Source organism: Mirounga angustirostris, unplaced genomic scaffold, assembly GCF_029215605.1.
Source record: "Mirounga angustirostris isolate CCGP_5_RB_7025 unplaced genomic scaffold, mMirAng1.0.hap1 SCAF_3, whole genome shotgun sequence".
Lineage (NCBI taxonomy): Eukaryota > Metazoa > Chordata > Mammalia > Carnivora > Phocidae > Mirounga > Mirounga angustirostris.
In genome coordinates this window covers 158,350,613-158,367,697 of record NW_026991711.1, presented here as the reverse complement: position 1 = coordinate 158,367,697, position 17,085 = coordinate 158,350,613, and the positions used below count along the sequence as shown (strand labels likewise).

At 37.3% G+C, this 17,085-nt stretch overlaps 1 protein-coding gene across 1 annotated transcript in view; it reads left to right on the top strand.

The window, feature by feature from the left end:
• Positions 1-8,941: 8,941 nt before the first annotated feature.
• RFTN2 (raftlin family member 2) overlaps positions 8,942-17,085 on the top strand; it is a 65,253-nt gene continuing 57,109 nt past the window's right edge. Inside the window, exon 1 of the mRNA XM_045868288.3 lies at positions 8,942-9,641. Within this exon, the coding sequence (XP_045724244.1) occupies positions 9,503-9,641 (139 nt within the window). The 5' untranslated portion in view covers positions 8,942-9,502. The remainder of the gene's footprint in view (positions 9,642-17,085) is intronic.

Genomic DNA, 17,085 nt, shown 5'->3' with positions numbered 1-17,085 from the left:
CCTGCCCCCGCCCTGGACGTCGTGGTTGTGAAAGTGGGAGCGCGGGAGAAAGATGGCTTAAAGGAACAGGGTTTAGGCGAGCTTATGAAAGCACGTTTTTGTATAACATCTTGAGTGCCCTGCTTTGGTTTTTGTAATTTGGTATTTGTGGATCTGTTTTCCTCGCTAGGCTGACTTGCTTGTGGGCCAAGAAGTTTATATTCAGACATCTTTCAAACCCCAGTCAGTGGCTGGCACATTGCAGGACAACAGAGTATGCACTCTACATACGCCCTGGTCAACGTAGGGATTTGAAATATCATCTAAATTTTACCTCAGAACCTAGCGGACACAATAAATCTGGAAGGAGGAGCGAGAAAAGATGAAAAATAATTACCTAAAGCACTTGAGGGAAGAATAAGAATCAGCAAACTAATGGAAATCTTTAAACACAACTTTTGTTGAATCAACCAAGGAGGTAGATTTGTTATGGGCCAAGTCTTTGCCAAAGATTATTGAGATCCAGAGAGGTGAAATGCAGTCTGTTGTCATTGGCAAGGAAAAATCAACCTTCAACTTTATTTCTCAAAGTAGTTGTTTGTAATTTTCGTTTGAAGTGGCCTTGCAGTTCTTCTACAGCAGTGTTTTTCAAGTTTGCTTTTAGTAATGGAACCCTAGTTCTTTTGGGGTGGATGCCTCCGGAGACCAGAATTGGATTAATATTAATCCTTGCTTTGTGAAACACTCTCATCTTTGGTCTATGATTGGCTTTTTTTTTTTTTTAAATACTATGTTCACTTAATAATAAAATGCAATACAACACCTGTGAACCCACAACCCAACCTAACAACTAGAAGTGGTTCTCTAACTGTGGTTACAAAAGAGCAGCATTAGCAGCACCTGGGACCTTGTTAGAAATGCATATTATTAGGCCTCACACCGCCCCCCCCCCCACCTACTCTGGAGGTGGAACCCTGCTATCCAGGTTTTAATGAGCTCCCCAGGTGATTCTGATGCACATTCAAGTTTGAGAACCACTTAACTAGAAGATTACCAGTGATTTAGATCTATGTGCTCCTTTTTCTCCTGTCTTGTCTTCCTCCCAGAGGTCATTATTATCCTAAATTCTGTACTTTTGCATTCATGTTATCACATATATAGTATGTCTAAGCAACATATTGTTTACTTTTGCTTGTATTTAAACAGTCTAAGAAAAGATTTCATGCTACATATGGTCTTTCTTCTTCCACTGACTATTTTCACCCAACGTTTTGTTACTAAGATTCATCCATGTTTCTTTCTGTAACTGTAGTTACTTCCTTTTCACTGCTGAATAATAATTTGTGAATGGAGGCACTTGGTAAATTGGATCGGATTTCTATGGTGATTTGGAAAGTAGAGCAATCAAATTCTCTAAACAAGTTACAAGAGGTAACAGCAAATATTCTTTGAGTACTTAGTTGATATGCTCTATTTGATCTAGCAGCTTAGGAAAGGAAAGTGAAGAACAGGTAAAACCTAAAACTGGAGGGTATGTACAGCACCCTCCAGAAAAGGAGACAAATCCAGGCTAAATGTCTAAGAAATCAAGTTTTCCAGTAACTTTCCACGACCCCCACCCCACCCCTTTTCCATGTAATCAATTCTTTAGCATAAAAATATGCTAGTTTTTCTCCTGTTTTAAAGAGAAAAAAACTCTAGGTTGCGCCTGGGTGGCTCAGTCGGTTAAACATCTGCCTTCGGCTCAGGTCATGATCCCAGGGTCCTGGAATCGAGCCCCGAATCACATCGGGCTCCCTGCTCAGCGGGGAGCCTGCTCCTCCCTCTTCCTCTGCCTGCCGCTCCCCTTGCATGTGTTCCCTCTCTCTGTCAAAGAAATAAATAAAATCTTAAAAAAAAAAAAAAGAAAGAAAGAAAGAAACTCTCAAACACTACTTCTGCTCCATTACTTTCCTTCCCTTTATAGCAGATTCCTTGAAAGAAATGGCTATTGATGGACATCTGAGGAGTTCAAGTTGTTTGCTCTTAGGAACAGTACTACTATTAACTTTCTTGTATAAATCTCCTGGTACTTACATGCTAAAGTTTCTCTAGGTATATATCTAGGAGTAATATTGCTGGATCATAGAGGATACGAAAGTTCAATTTCACAAGATAATGCTAAGATGTTTTCCAACATGGTTAAACAAATTTACATCCCCATCAGCAACATACCATTGAAGAGGTCTTTCCAATACATGATAGTACCTCCTTAATTTTTGGCCAGTTACATAAGTATAAAATATTATCTCACTTATGTTCATAGAAACATTACACACAATAGCCAAAAGGTAGAAACACTCCAAATGTCTATCATCTGATGAATGGATAAACGAATGTGGTATATCCATACAATACATTATTCAGCCATAAAAAGGAATGAAGCGCTGGTGCGTGCTATCACATAGGTAAACCTTTAAAACATTATGCTCAATAAAAGAAACCAGGAACGCCTGGGTGGCTCAGTTGGTGAAGTGTCTGCCTTCAGCCCAGGTTATGATCCTACGGTCCTGGAATCTAGCCCTGCATCGGGCTCCTTGCTCAGCAGGGAGCCTGCTTCTCCCTCTGCCTGCCGCTCCCCCTGCTCATGCTCACTCATGCTCTCTCTCTCTTTCTGACAAATAAATAAATAAAATCTTTTTTAAATAAATAAATAAAAGAAACCAGACACAAAAGACTGCATATTGCAGATTCCATTTATATGAAATATCCAGAATAGATAAATGCATAGAGATGGAAAGGATATTAGTGGTTGCCAGGAGCTAGGGGAAAGTTGGAATGGAGAGTGAAAGCCTAAAAGATAATGGGTTTTCCTCTTGGGATGATGAAAGAAATCTGAAACTAGATAGTGATGATCATTATACAATATTGTGAATGTACTTAACGCCATTGAATTGTACACTTTAAAATGGTTAAAATGATAAATTTTAAGTGTATTTTACCACAATCAGTGCTATCTCACTGTGATCTTAATTTGCAGTTACTGAAATAGAAGAAGCTAAGCATCTCTGTGTGTTTAGTAACCATATGTTTCTTTGCCTGTGTACTGCCTCTTTATATTTTGTGTCTTTCTATTGACTTGTCTTTTTCTTTATTTTCAGAAGGTTCTTATATATTCTTGATGCTGTTCCTTTATTGGTTGATATTTTATAAATATCATATACCAAACTGTATATTGCCTTTTCACATTAAACTTCTTAATGAGTAGAAGTTCTTAATTTTAATATAGTAGAATTTATCAAAATTTATCTTATGCTTGTCATTTTATGATTAATCGTGATTATTTTCTATTTTTTTGCTTTAAAAATACTTTTTAGTACTCTGATATTAGAATAAATACATATCCATATTTTCATATAAAAAATGTAGAGTTTGCTTTTGATGCTCAAATTCTTCATGTAAAATTGAAATTTTTATATATGATACAAGGTGGGGATCCAATTTCATCCCCATATAGATGATAAATTGTCCCAGCTCCATTTCTCCACTGATCTGCCATTGCCACTTCCATCATATATTATATTTCCACATATGCAGGCTTCTGTTTCTAGGCTCTTTATTCTATTGTATTGGTTAATTGGTCTATGCCTTACTAAAAACAGATTTAATTACTATAACTTTATAATAAATCTTAATATATAGCCTTAATATCTCCTCCTTATTCTTCTTCAGAATTAGCTTAGGGGCGCCTGGGTGGCTCAGTCAGTTGAATACCTGACTCTGGATATCAGCTCTGGTCATGATCTCAGGGTGGTGAGACTGAGCCCCGCATCCAGCTCTGTGCTAAGGTTCTCTCTCTCCCTCTCCCTGTGCTTTATAAATAAATAAATAAATAAATAAATAAATAAATAAATAAATAAATATCTTTTTAAAAATAAAAAAAGAAGTATCTTAGACATTCTTGGTCTTTTTATCTTCCACATAAAATCAACTTGAGCGATTCCATGCAAAAAACCTTTTAGGGCTAAGATCACCATTGCATTAAATCTATAGCTCAACAACAGGTGTCAAGGGCTAGGTAGAGAGATAATTACAGTAGTAAGTGTTCCTAAAAAGGACTATCTATATCTCTCCATTTACCGGCCACTCCTTTAATGCTATTCAGTAAAGTTTTATAATTTTATACATACAAGTCTGGCTTATATTCAGTAGATTTATTCCTAGAAACCACATGGTTTATTGATAATGTAAATGGCATCCTTTTCTGAAAATTATGGGGGTTTAATTGTTTGTTACTGGTATATTAAATTGATGAAACTGATGAAGGTTAAGCTATTCGGTTTGAAGAAAGAGTGGTATGGTGGACCCGGAGCCCTGCCTGCTTGACCTCTCTTCATGATCAAAGCCCCCTCTCTTCACCAAAACTGACTCTCTTTGGAACCAGAGGGCTCTGCCATACATAGTTCAAAAACTTCTGATCTAGAAGAATAAACAGTTAAGAATATTCAATAAGGGGCACCTGAGTGGCTCAGTCAGTTAAGCATCTGCCTTGGGCTCAGGTCATGATGTTAGGGTCCTGGATTGAGCCCCACATCAGGCTCGTCAGACCTCCCCACTCAGTGGGGAATCTGCTTCTCCCTCTTTCTCCGCCCCTCCCCTGCTCGTACTCTCTCTTTTTCTCTCTCTCAAATAAAGAAATAAAATCTTTTTAAAAAAAAAGAATATTCAATAAATTTTTAAAAGAATAGCGACACCTGGGTGGCTTAGTTGGTTAAGCATCTGGTCTGCCTTCAGCTCAGGTCATGATCTCAGGGTCCTGGAATTGAGCCCCACATCTGGCTCTCCGCTCAACAATGAGTCTGCTTCTCCCTCTCCCTCTGTGGTGTCTCTTACCATCACTCTCTCTCAAATAAATAAATAAAATCTTTTTTTTTAAGTAAAGATTTTATTTATTTATTTGACAGAGAGTATAAGCAGGGAGAGCGGCAGGCAGAGGGAGAGGGAGAAGCAGGCTCCCCACTGAGCAAGGAGCCCCAACTCGACGAGGCTGGATCCCAGGACCCTGGGATCATGATCCGAGCCAAAAGCAGACACTCAACCAACTGAGCCACCCAGGCACCCCAAAAATTTTTTTGTAAAGAATAATATTGTGAACTATGGGACACTGAAAAATTATACAGTCATTAAAAATTTTTTAAGTATGTAATGTTGAGAAGCCAGACTATAGAACAAAATAAAAAGTCAAAATAAAATCTTAGGCTATGCAACTATTAAGTATGCATGAGTGTGGCATTTCTAATCATTAAAGAAAGCCTTTTTAAAATAAGTAGTGCTTTCAATAAGTCATTAGTTACTTTGGAAATTTGACTGCATTATGAAACTAATAGTGCATTAGTTAAAACTCAATGTTGGCCTGCTAGCTTGTGAATTCTGGAGAACATAAACTGGCTTTTTTCATCTTTGTGTCCACCTGTGCCCTACATATATAGTTGGTGCTCCATAAAAACTAGTTGAATTATTGTTGAATTTATTTCTTGGGATCAGGGCCACATAAAATGGATTGGATTTAAAAGTTACTATTATGCAAAAACTTTGTAGGAAATGGATTGGATGATACATAACTATCTCTTAGAAGCTTTAAGACTTTAATGAACTTAAGTGATCCAGACTTGAGTAGTAACTATGAGAATAACTTGCTACCAGTTATGGAGACTGTCTTCATAAGGTTCATTCATTCATTCAAGGACTAAGTGAACCCATAATAGAACACAAACAAGAATTGATCATATATCTTCATCATATCCAGCCACATACGAGCCTGCACTTGGGGAAACCCTATTTGCAATACAGAACTGAAAGCTGTCCCTGAAATCTAGAATTGTCAGCAAACATATATAATTCCATACAGAAAAAATGACCAATGATAGAAAACATTTATTCCAAAAATGTATCCTAATTACTACAAGTACTCAATGTATGACAGGCCTCAGGAAACATGATTGGTAAAAAATTATCTATGGAAACAAATGTGGTTGTGACAGTTGGATATCAGGGTAGGAGAAACTGACTTTAATCCGTATTTTACCCTTTATATAACAATTGCCAGATGCATCAGAGTTAAGCAAGAAGTAAGTGTGGGATGAATAGGAGGAGCACAGATTTTTAGGACAGTGAAACTATTCTGTATGGTACTGTACATATATTTGTTATATATTTGTCAAAACCCATAGAATGGACAACACCAAGAGTGAATCATGATGTAAACTATGGACTCTGGGTGATAATGATGTGTCAAAGAAAATTTTATTTTGTTGGATTTTGGAGAGAAAAATGGAAGTGATGGTTCAATTATGAACAAAAGGAACTGTAGTTTCTTTTACTAAAGACTTAAAAAAATATATTTAAGGACATAATGATGTACCATATTCATTCATTTATTAAATCATCTGCCCTCAATTGGACTACTGCAATACTCTCCTGACTGGGTCTCCCTCCATTCTTGATCCATTAAAACCATTTTCCTTGAGGCGCCTGCATGGCTCAGTCCTTAAGCGTCTGCCTTCAGCTCAGGTCATGATCTCAGGGTCCTGGGATCAAGCCCTGCATCGGGCTCCCTGCTCGGTGGGAAGCCCGCTCCCTCTCCCACTCCCCCTGCTTGTGTTCCCTCTCTCGCTGTGTCTCTCTCTGTCAAATAAATAAATAAAATTAAAAAAAAAAATTTTCCTCAAGGCAGCCATAGTGATTCATCAAAAATACAAAGTGATGTTACTTGCCTACTTCAAATTACTCCTTTGATTTTTCCATTTGATTATTTGATTCTCTCTTCTTGCCTACAAATAAAGTCCAAATTCCCTTTGCATGGTATATAAGACCCATTACAACTTAGCTCTTCCCTCTCTTACAGCTTAGTCTTTTTCAAATTTTATGTTCTAGCAATTTGCAACTGCTTCATGTTCTTTCAAGTTCATGCCATACTGTTCATGATTCTGTGACATTGCTCAAGCTTTTCCCTTTCCCTGGCACATGCTCCCCACCTTTATCTATCTTATTCATATTCATCCTTCGAGACAGCTCAAATGTCATCCTCCAAACTGAGTTAGAGGCCCCTTCTTGGGTTTCTGTAGCATCCTTTGCATACTTCTATCTCATCAGCTACCAAATCGTATTGAAATTATCTGTTTATAAGTCTGTCTTCTCCATTGAACCATGAGTTTTTTTAGGGCGGAAGTCATGGTTAGTCATCTTGTGTACCAGCCAGCATCTAGTTCAGTGCCTGGAATACAGCAGGCACTTAATAAATACAATGAGTACTTAATAAATCATCTTCCAGGTACTGCAACAGGTACTAGTGAACTTCATATATTCAATTTCTGCCACCCAGGAGCTCACAGCCCACCATACAAAAGAGGACATGAGAAATGGCAGGCATGAAAGCACTGTGAATAGTCAGATGAGTCACACTGGGTGAGAGTCATCTGTCTTTTTAGCCAAATTGAAATTGCTTACCATCAACCATGCTCATCCATGAGAATGAAGGACCATGGAATTTTCTTCTGTTAAAATCACTTCTGAGAAGTATATTATTTAAAGACAAGTAGGCAGAAGGACGAGACAAGAGATCCTAGTGATCTACAAACTAATCCATCCCCCCCCTTTTTTTTAAGATTTTATTTATTTATTTGAGAGGGAGAAGCAGGCTCCCTGTGTGGGGCTCGATCCCAGGACCCTGGGATCATGACCTGAGCCAAAGGCAGATGCTTAACCGGCTGAGCCACCCAGGCACCCTTCCCACCCCCTTTTGAGAGTTTTCATATGTACTCTTCAATGTAATCAAAAAATCTTTACTGGCTTATGTTCTCTAGAATCTGAAATGTGATCGGGTTTATTTTGTAAATAATGGGAGTGGTGGCATAATCACTTCCTCCCTATTATTATTCTCAACCCTGTTTTATAATGGAAGCACGTTAACAAATTTATTTTGTGCTATTAGCCAAGCATAGTGTTAAGATATGAGATAAGATTATCTCATTCAACCTTCATAACTAGCCCATGAAGTAAGTACTATTATTAACTCCATTTTGTAGGGAAGGAAATTGAAACTTGAAGAGGTCAAGTAACTTGCCCAAGATCACGTCTGTGGTAAGCATTAGAAGCAGAATTTGAAGCCAGGCAGTCTGATTCCAGGACTCACAGTTGTGATGAGTGCACCATACTACCTGAGCTGTACATGGTAAAATGCAGTAAACACTCATTACAATTGGTCCATTTTAAATTGTTCTTGACTTCAGGTAAATGGCAATTTATAACACTGAATCAATCAAGTTGTCAGTTTTGTTGCCTTTTTTTTTTTTTTTTAAAGATTTTATTTATTTATTTGAGAGAGAGAGAAAGCATGAGGTGGGGAGGGTCAGAGGGAGAAGCAGACTCCTCGCCGAGCAAGGAGCCCGATGCGGGACTCGATCCCGGGACTCCAGGATCATGACCTGAGCCGAAGGCAGTCGCTTAACCAACTGAGCCACCCAGGCGCCCTGTTGCCTTTTTTTTTTTAATTAAGGATACTTTGGGACCTGTAAAAGTGTTAATAGTTACTCTCATATGCTGCCTAATTGTGGAGTATTTTAAACTTTAAGGATGTTGAGGAAACTAATTATCCACATAACTGTCCTCCTTTGTAATTAAATAAAACATTATTATTAAAATATTGTAATATAAATGTTTTTATATTTGGCAGTTTTCATTAGTATATGATTTTTCCAGTGGAAAGAGTCTTCCTGTGGAAAGAAATCCTCAAAAGTGCTACCTAAAGACTAAAGTGTTTGTTTAGGAAAAAAAAAACAACTACTTTTCTCCTTTTAGACTCCAGAAACAGTTTCCTCCTAAAGCTGACTTCCTTTCTGGAAATTATTTTTGTTTCCAACCATATTGAGAATCCATTTTTTTTTATTCCTTCTCTCTCTCTTATTCTTTCTCTTTCTCCCTCCCTTCCTCCCTCCTTTTGCTTTTCTGGTAATAGCAGAGAGGAAGGAGGGGGTAGGCACAGGAAAGAGGGAAAAGAGAAAACAGAAAAAGAATTGCATGCCACTATGCCTGAATATATCCTTTACTTGTAGATAATTCCATCCGAATTGCACTTTTGCCTTTTATTTCCGTTTTTGGACACCTCTTTTATCATCCAGCCAACTGGGACAGACAAAGCACTGTTGGTGCCCTGAGCGACAGAACTCTGGTAGGGGGCTGGCTGTAAATTGACGTGGCATGGAAATTCTCCGCTAAGTTGTAGCAGCTTGCATGTTTCTCCTAAGATCAAGCCCAGCCTCCTAGAACTGTAGCTTAATCATCATGGGTCCAACGACTTTACAGAAAAATGGATAGAAAAAGTCTTCAGCTCCTTTCTTTGGATTCAAATGTTTTCTTTTTGACTATCCATGGTTTAGCTGAAAAAATCAAAGCAGTTAAGTCTGTAACTTTCTTTTTGCAGCTTAAACAACAGAATTTGCTGCTCTGCCTCCCCTATCCTGCAATTTAATTCCTTACAGATTTTGCTATGGGGTGCGGACTTAGAAAGCTAGAAGACCCTGATGATAGCAGTCCTGGAAAAATATTTTCTACCCTGAAGAGACCGCAAGTGGAAACAAAGACAGAATTTGCTTACGAGTATGTATTGCTGGATTTTACTTTACAAGGTAATTTTTGCTTCTATTTTATTTGTTAAATGAAATCTTTCAAAGAGAAGGCACTAGTTTTTTTAAGTTGCTTGTGAATTTTTAAACTATTCTTCACAATCAGATTGTATAAATCTAACAATAATGCTTTGTTTCTTAATTATATTTTGAAAGATCTTTGTTTTGTTTGCCTCATTTTTTGTAATATGGCTCATGTGCACTTTGTAAAATTAGAAAAACTGCTTGGAATTATTTCTTTCATTTTTAAATCAAATGCTTATTTGTAGGATATATAAAAATGTTTGATTTCCCGGCCAAATAGCTATAGCCTTAATGACAGTTTGGGTCTTGAAAAAGATCTGGAAGTCACAAGAAGGTAGCATGTAGGATATATGATTTGCATCATGTGGCAGAATATTTGCTAAGATAATTCTGAGGTTTCCAACTATGTAAAATTTTGTGATTGTGCTAGTCACTTTATATTTTTGGCCAAGCTAATCTTGAAGTTTGAAAATACAGTAAAAAAAGAAAAAAAAAAAAAGTCTTCTGTAAGACACTTCCTTTGCTTGGTGCCCCGTCCCTAACAGAGAAACTCCCTGTTCCAGAAAGTTGGAAATACAAATAAACAAGCCCAGATGGCAGCCCTGCGGAAGGAACAGAGGCAGCTCAAACTCACAAATACTTTGCCTAACTTCTTTTGGAAACCTTAGAGTATACAACTGCATGGATAAAACTGAGTTTTTAAAAAGCAGAACAGTATCTTTAATTATGGGGTACTGAAAATGAAATTTAGAATGTTTTGCTTGCTGTTAGAATTTCCAGATATCAGTATTTTAAGCTCTTATTACAAAGTTACACTTTTCATTCTAATAAGGTACACATTTTATCAGTTAATAGAAAGTTTATACTGAATAAATTATCATGTTGGATATTAATTTCTTTTCAACTTAAACACAAATTCTCCATTTTTTTGGTTTGTTCTGTGAACAGGGCATCTCTGTGCTAGAAACAAGAGCAGCCCATTTTTCTTTGTCAAAAATTGAGCTAGCCAGCAAGCAAAGTCTCTTCCAGGGACATACACAAAATCTGTACATATACTTTCAACATATTCACATTTCTACTTTTATTTGAGGCTAAGGCTACCAAAGGAAAAAATGTCAATATTCTTAATTTTATTTTTAATTATGAAAGTTAAAAGTGGATTAAGATAATAGTGATAATCAGAGAACTAACCAATCATGCGAATTTTTTCTATACTTTTTCAAAAACCATCATTTGAGAAATATTTGTGATGTGGTGCCATGTTTTCTCCATTCATTGTTCTTATCAATTATTTTTAGGGCAAGTTTCTGTAAATCCATAGGACACAAACACTTTTCTTAACCTTAAAACCTTGTCTACTCATAAACTTTAGGCCAGAGCCATTTTGATCTGCACTTTAAGAATTGCTGCACAATCCACCATAGGACCATAGGGCTTAAAGTAACCTGACATTTTTTTTCTGATTTATTTCCTTCTAACCATGTTAATCTCAAATATGTATAAATGCAGTCATGCTTAATTAGAAACATCTACAGCTTTCTTCAGAAGTCATTTTGGTTTTGTTATATTATCAAAAGCCCTTCTCTCTGTGAAAGGAATATAATCGCTACCTCCACTCTAGGTGTTTGGAGGAGGTAATAGAGTGTTACACTATGAAGTGTTAAGTATGGGCATGGATAACAAATGTTAGCACAGACAGCAGGCACATACTTTAAAGTTGCATCTGGTTCCTATTTGGTTGAGGCGCCTAGTCTCCTGGTGCCCCTTTCTGTCCAATTCTTCCACATTTTTTTGTTGTGTTTTGTTTTGTTTTTGTTTTTGCCTTTGCCTTTGCCTCAGAAGCCAAACTCTGTATTTCCCAAACTGCACAAACCACCTTTCTTTATTCTGTTCTCTGACTTCCACCTGCCACTCCAGTGTATAGAGGAATGAATCAAGGGGGGTTGGGGAGTGGGGTGGAACATGCCAGCCTTCTATCTAGCACTGGCAATTCTGTCCTGGGATTGCTGTAAGTACTGAATAGTGGCACCTCCTGCTTCTCAGAGGCCACTGTGAGCAACCTTTCAGGAAACAGAATGGTCTGGTGACAGCTGTGTGTGCTCATGGTCAGCCTGCCTCTTACCTTGTTTTCCTCCGTTTTTTCCAAACAGAGGACATGAGACAGAGAGTAAAGTCTCAGTGGGGCAAGAGGAGGAGGCCCTTTGAAATTTCCAGTGCCCTGAGTTAGGATGGCTAATTACCATGAACAATTTATTTATTTTCCATTCAGTTCCATTCTCTATTTCTCTCCCTCTCTCTCCCACTTTCTCTCTCTCTCTCTGCTTCCCCACACTTTTTTTGCAGGGGTGGGCAGGGGGACTTTGAGCCATTATTTACATCTCCGTGGGAGAAATAATAGCATAGTCATTAAGCACATAAGACTCTGGAATCAAAGTTCCTTGATTCTGAATCTAGGCTCTTTCACTCTCTGTGGCAGGTTTATAAATGTTGCTATATCTCAGTTTCCCCTTCTGAAAAAGAAGGGTTCTGATGTTGCCTACATAATAGAGTTGTTTTGAGGATTAAAGAGGATAATACAAGATAATCCACTTAATAAAAGTTAACTATTATTATCCGTCCTGGCTTTATGCCAGATCTACCAACTGCACTAGTGAGATTTTGGTACAATTTTTGTGATAAGTTTTCTGGATTATTGTATAGGAATCTATGAATGTGTATTTATGAGAGTGTGTGAGTGTATACATGAGCGTGTTACAGAATTTCTTAATGAATAGTTAAATTAACTCTGCAAATGATCCAAAAGTGTTAGTTTCATCCTTAAAGCCCAGAAAAGAATTTGAATAACAATAGCCTTTAAGATTAAAAGAGTTTTTACAATACTAAAAACCCAACAGAAGGACAGATGGTAGCTTTGAATTTCTAGTAAAATTATGTAAAATATATTAAGTAAAATTTTGCTGGCCTCTAACTTGCTTCCTTATTATTAAAACAAATTCTCCGTGTTTTTTTATCACCCTGTTAACAGCAATCAATACATATGACATATGTATTCTGTAGAAGATGCTGATAAGTACTGGAAATACAAAGAGGAATAAGACAGTTTCTGCCCTCAAGTATTTCATATTCTAAGTTGTCAAACTGGACAAGATCATGAACTCCTCAAGGTCAGGAACTATATCTTATCCACCTTTGTATTCCCTGTGTCTAGCACAGTGCTTGGCACATGAACAATGGCCAATAAGTTTTGTTGAATTAATGAATAAAAAATTACAATACAAGATATGAGAGGTGTCAGAAAAAGGAAAATCAGTTTTGAATAGGATCAGTTGGAACTGGAACTAGGACTTTAACTGACCCTGAAGAACAAATAGGGCTTATTAGTCAGAAAAAGATTAAGCGGTTGAGGTATATTCAAGGACTACTGACTAGGGCAGTGAGCTAAGGGGGGTTTTGTTGGAGAGAGGGAGAAAATGAGGTTGGAAATAAATGGAGTATGAAATGCTGTGACCTGGCTAAGGAAGGATTCCTTGATTCTATGGGAATTAAGTAGCTGTAAAAGGCTTTTGAATGAATAGTCAATAGGTACAGAGAAGTATTTTTAGAAGATTAATGTGAGATTGAGTGGGAAGAGATGGAAGTGAGGACATTTATTTAGAAGGCCTCTTGTAGTGGTCAAGGCTACAAGTGGACAATTAGGACATGCATGTAGGGGGCAGCAAAAGGATGGAATGCAAGGGGCAAATACAACAGACATTATGAAGAAGGAAATTACTAGCTTGTGGCTGACTGGATATGAAGGGACAGAAAGAATGCAGAATCCAGGATGACTTCCTGCTTCTGAGTAAGTGTATAACTGAGCCTGAGTAACTGTGGAAATAATGATACCTCTTACAGTAGGAAGGGCATCCCAAAGACAGTCAATGTGTGGTGAAAAAGCAGTTCCATCACAGGCATGTTGCCTTTGAGGTGGCAGTGGACATCTTACAGATACATAAGGGACTGCTTCTATAAGAGATTCTTACAGATACATAGCTGGAGATGGTGATTTCCAGGAGGAATTGAAATAGGTAAAGTCTTAAAGAGAAGGAATGTGGGAAAAGCATAAGCATCTTGGGCTGAGTTGTCAGGCATATTTAGCCGTATTGAGGACAATTCAACAAAAATGACAGAGAATGAAGATAGGACTGTATAGCACCAGAGAACACAAGGAAAGGGAAGCCTTCAAAAAGCAAGAAATGGTCAGTAATTTCAAATGTTAGAGAACTTTTAAGAATGAAGATGCAGCACTGAAGAGACCGCATTAAAGAATCAACAAGCCGTGAATAAAGGATCAGAAATGAGGGAAGGAAGAGGATGGGAGAAGGAAGGGTGGGTCCATCTAAATTTTCTGTATCTGTCTGAGTCTAATAATTTCATGAACATTTTCTCAAACAGTCAAAAGTGACTGAATTTACTGAGGCATCAATGTAATCCCTGTTGTAGTACCTAGCCCAAATTCCTACCAGGTGATAAAACCTATACAGGAAGTTCCATTATGTTTGAAACGGTGAGATATTTGGTTTAGAAGAAGAATAAAACCTCACAAATCCAGACTCTTGTGGAAGAGAAGGATCCCAATCTGAACTAGGAGAGAAAAGAATCTCTGATAATAGCATACAGTTGATCCACTTAAATACTGTTGTTGAGAGAAAATACATATATGTTTATATTGACAATGTAATTTATATTTTCTATCTTACATATACTTCTTATATCTGGGTGGACATTTTTACTCATCCACTGAACTAATATTTATTGAGTACCAAGTGAGCTAAGAGCTAGGATACAAATATAAATAAAGCCTAGTCCCTGCTCTTTATGAACCGGCACCCTAGTTGAGCATTCTCCTGAGGGACATTCAGTTACAATGTGTATACTATGATACAGGCTATGCTAGAAGTGTGAGGGTGATAGAAGTAGAAAAAAGAGCACCCTCTACCTGATTGGTGGGATCCAGAAAGATTCCTTAAAAGAAGGATCACCTCAATCTGAGATGTAAAGAATGAGTGGGACTTAGATAAAAGTTTGTATCCAGAATAGAGAAAATACAACTGCAAGTTGATAAGGAAAAAACAAACAACCCAAGAGAAAAATGCACAAAGAATTTGGACAGGCACTTCACGAAATAGTTAATCTAACTGGTCAATGGACATATGAAACTGTGCTCAACCTTATTAGTAACCAGGAAAATGCATGTTAAAACCACAGTGAGATACCACTATAAATCATCCAAAATGGCTAAAATTTTAAAAGACTGCTAATACCACATGTTAGTAAGCTGGTACAACCATTTTGGGGAAAAAAAGGCTTTAGCATTATCTGGTTAGCTGAAGATATACCTGATATAAATGTGTGCGCATGTGTACCATGAGGCACATACAAGAGTGTTCAGAGAAGTGTTATTTATGATAACCCAAAAGTATGAACACAGAACACAGAACACAGAAATCCAAGAACAAGATATTAGAAAAATAAAATGTGGTATACTCACACAATGGAACACTATACTGCAAAAGTCAGCAAACTCTTTCTGTGAGGGGCCAAATAGTAAATATTTCAGTCTTTGTGAGCCATGTGGTCTCCATCACAATTACTCAGCTCTGTCATTGTAGTACCAACATACCATATGTTATGAAATAAGCCATAGGCAATACTTTGCCAACCTTGACTGTACTGCAATGAAAATGAGTAAACTAAAACTACACAAGCTACATGAGACAATCTCGCAGGCATAGTGTTGAGTGAAAGAAGACAGACACTGGAGGCACCTGGCTGGCTCAGTCAATAGAGTGTGTGATTCTTGATGTCAGGGTTGTGAGTTCAAGCCCCATGCTGGGTGTAGAGATTACTTAAAAAAAATAAAAATAAAAAAACTTAAAAAAAAAAAGTCAGACACAGAAGTATATGCCATATGGTTCCATTTATATAAAACAAAAAATAGGCAAAACTGAATTATAGTGTTTAAGGCTGCATTCTTGGATGGTAGACTAAAAAGAAGAGAAAGGAAATGATGACCATAAAATTCAAGATAGTACAGAATGGGAGAGGGGGATTGTGATTGGAAAGGACAAAATGGGAAGCTTCTGGAGTGCCCACCATGTTCTGATTTTTGAATGGATGGTGGTTACCCAAGTGTTGTCAGTGTTAATTATGTTTTGTTTTGTTTTGTTTTGTTTTTTGTATGTTAGTTACATTTCTACCCCTACCCAAAAATCTTCAAAAGATTTTTTTTAAAAAAGACAAAAAAATAAAAAAATAAAAATAAAATAAATAAAAAATAAAAAAAAATTTTTAAAAAGACTAAGTAGGAAGTACAGGTAAGGCAAACAAGGCTGAAAGACAAGATATACAGACTCAGAAATGAGATGAAATTTCATGGTCTGTCCAGGAACCACAAATAAAACAGAATGGATGGAGAGTAGCACAGGAAGGAGGCAGCAGTGAAACATAAGGCTGTAGGAGTCTGAAATGGTCCTAATTTCATCTTTCATATTTCTGCATATAATAATGAACCATGTAGTTCAATAGAGTTTTGGCATATTTAAAACTACAGTTACATTACTTCAATTAAATATACTAAAGAGTGACTATAAAAATGGCAGCTTTCATTGGAAACATAAAAGATTATATAATTTGCAGGCGCCTGGTTGGCTCAGTCATTAAGCATCTGCCTTCAGCTCACGTAATGATCCCAGGGTGCCAGGATCGAGCCCCGCATCAGGCTCCTGTTCAGCGGAAAGCCTGCTTCTCCCTCTCCCCGTCCTCCTGCTTGTGTTCCCTCTCTCACTGTCTCTCTCTCTGTCAAATAAATAAAATCTTTAAAAAAAAAAAAAAGATTACATAATTTGGATATTGTTCATATAGCAGTTCATATTGCTAAATAATTTTAAGCATTTTTTTAAAGATTTTATTTATTTATTCATAAGAGACAGAGAGAGAGGCAGAGGGAGAAGCAGTCTCCCCGCTGAGCAGGGAGCCCAATGCAGGACTCGATCCCAGGACCCTGGGACCATGACCTGAGCCGAAGGCAGATGCTTAACCATCTGAGCCACCCAGGTGCCCAATTTTAAGCATTTTGATAAGTAGAGTAAACCAAATATTCCTTTTAATATCCATACATTAAATTGCTTAACAATTTATTATAGTCCAAAAGCTTTAGCCTAGCTCATGTCTGAATTTTCACAAATTCTTAACATGACCCAAATCAATGAAGTTTTACTTTCTTGTAGGCACTAAAGTGTATGGCTGTGGAGTCATCTTGTCTGGTTTAATCATAGCCTCACCACTTACTAGCAATTTGGGCAAGTTACCAAATCTCTCTCTTCCTGAGTTTCCTCATCTGAGAATAATGATAGTATCTACCTTATGGAGTTTTGTAAGGGTT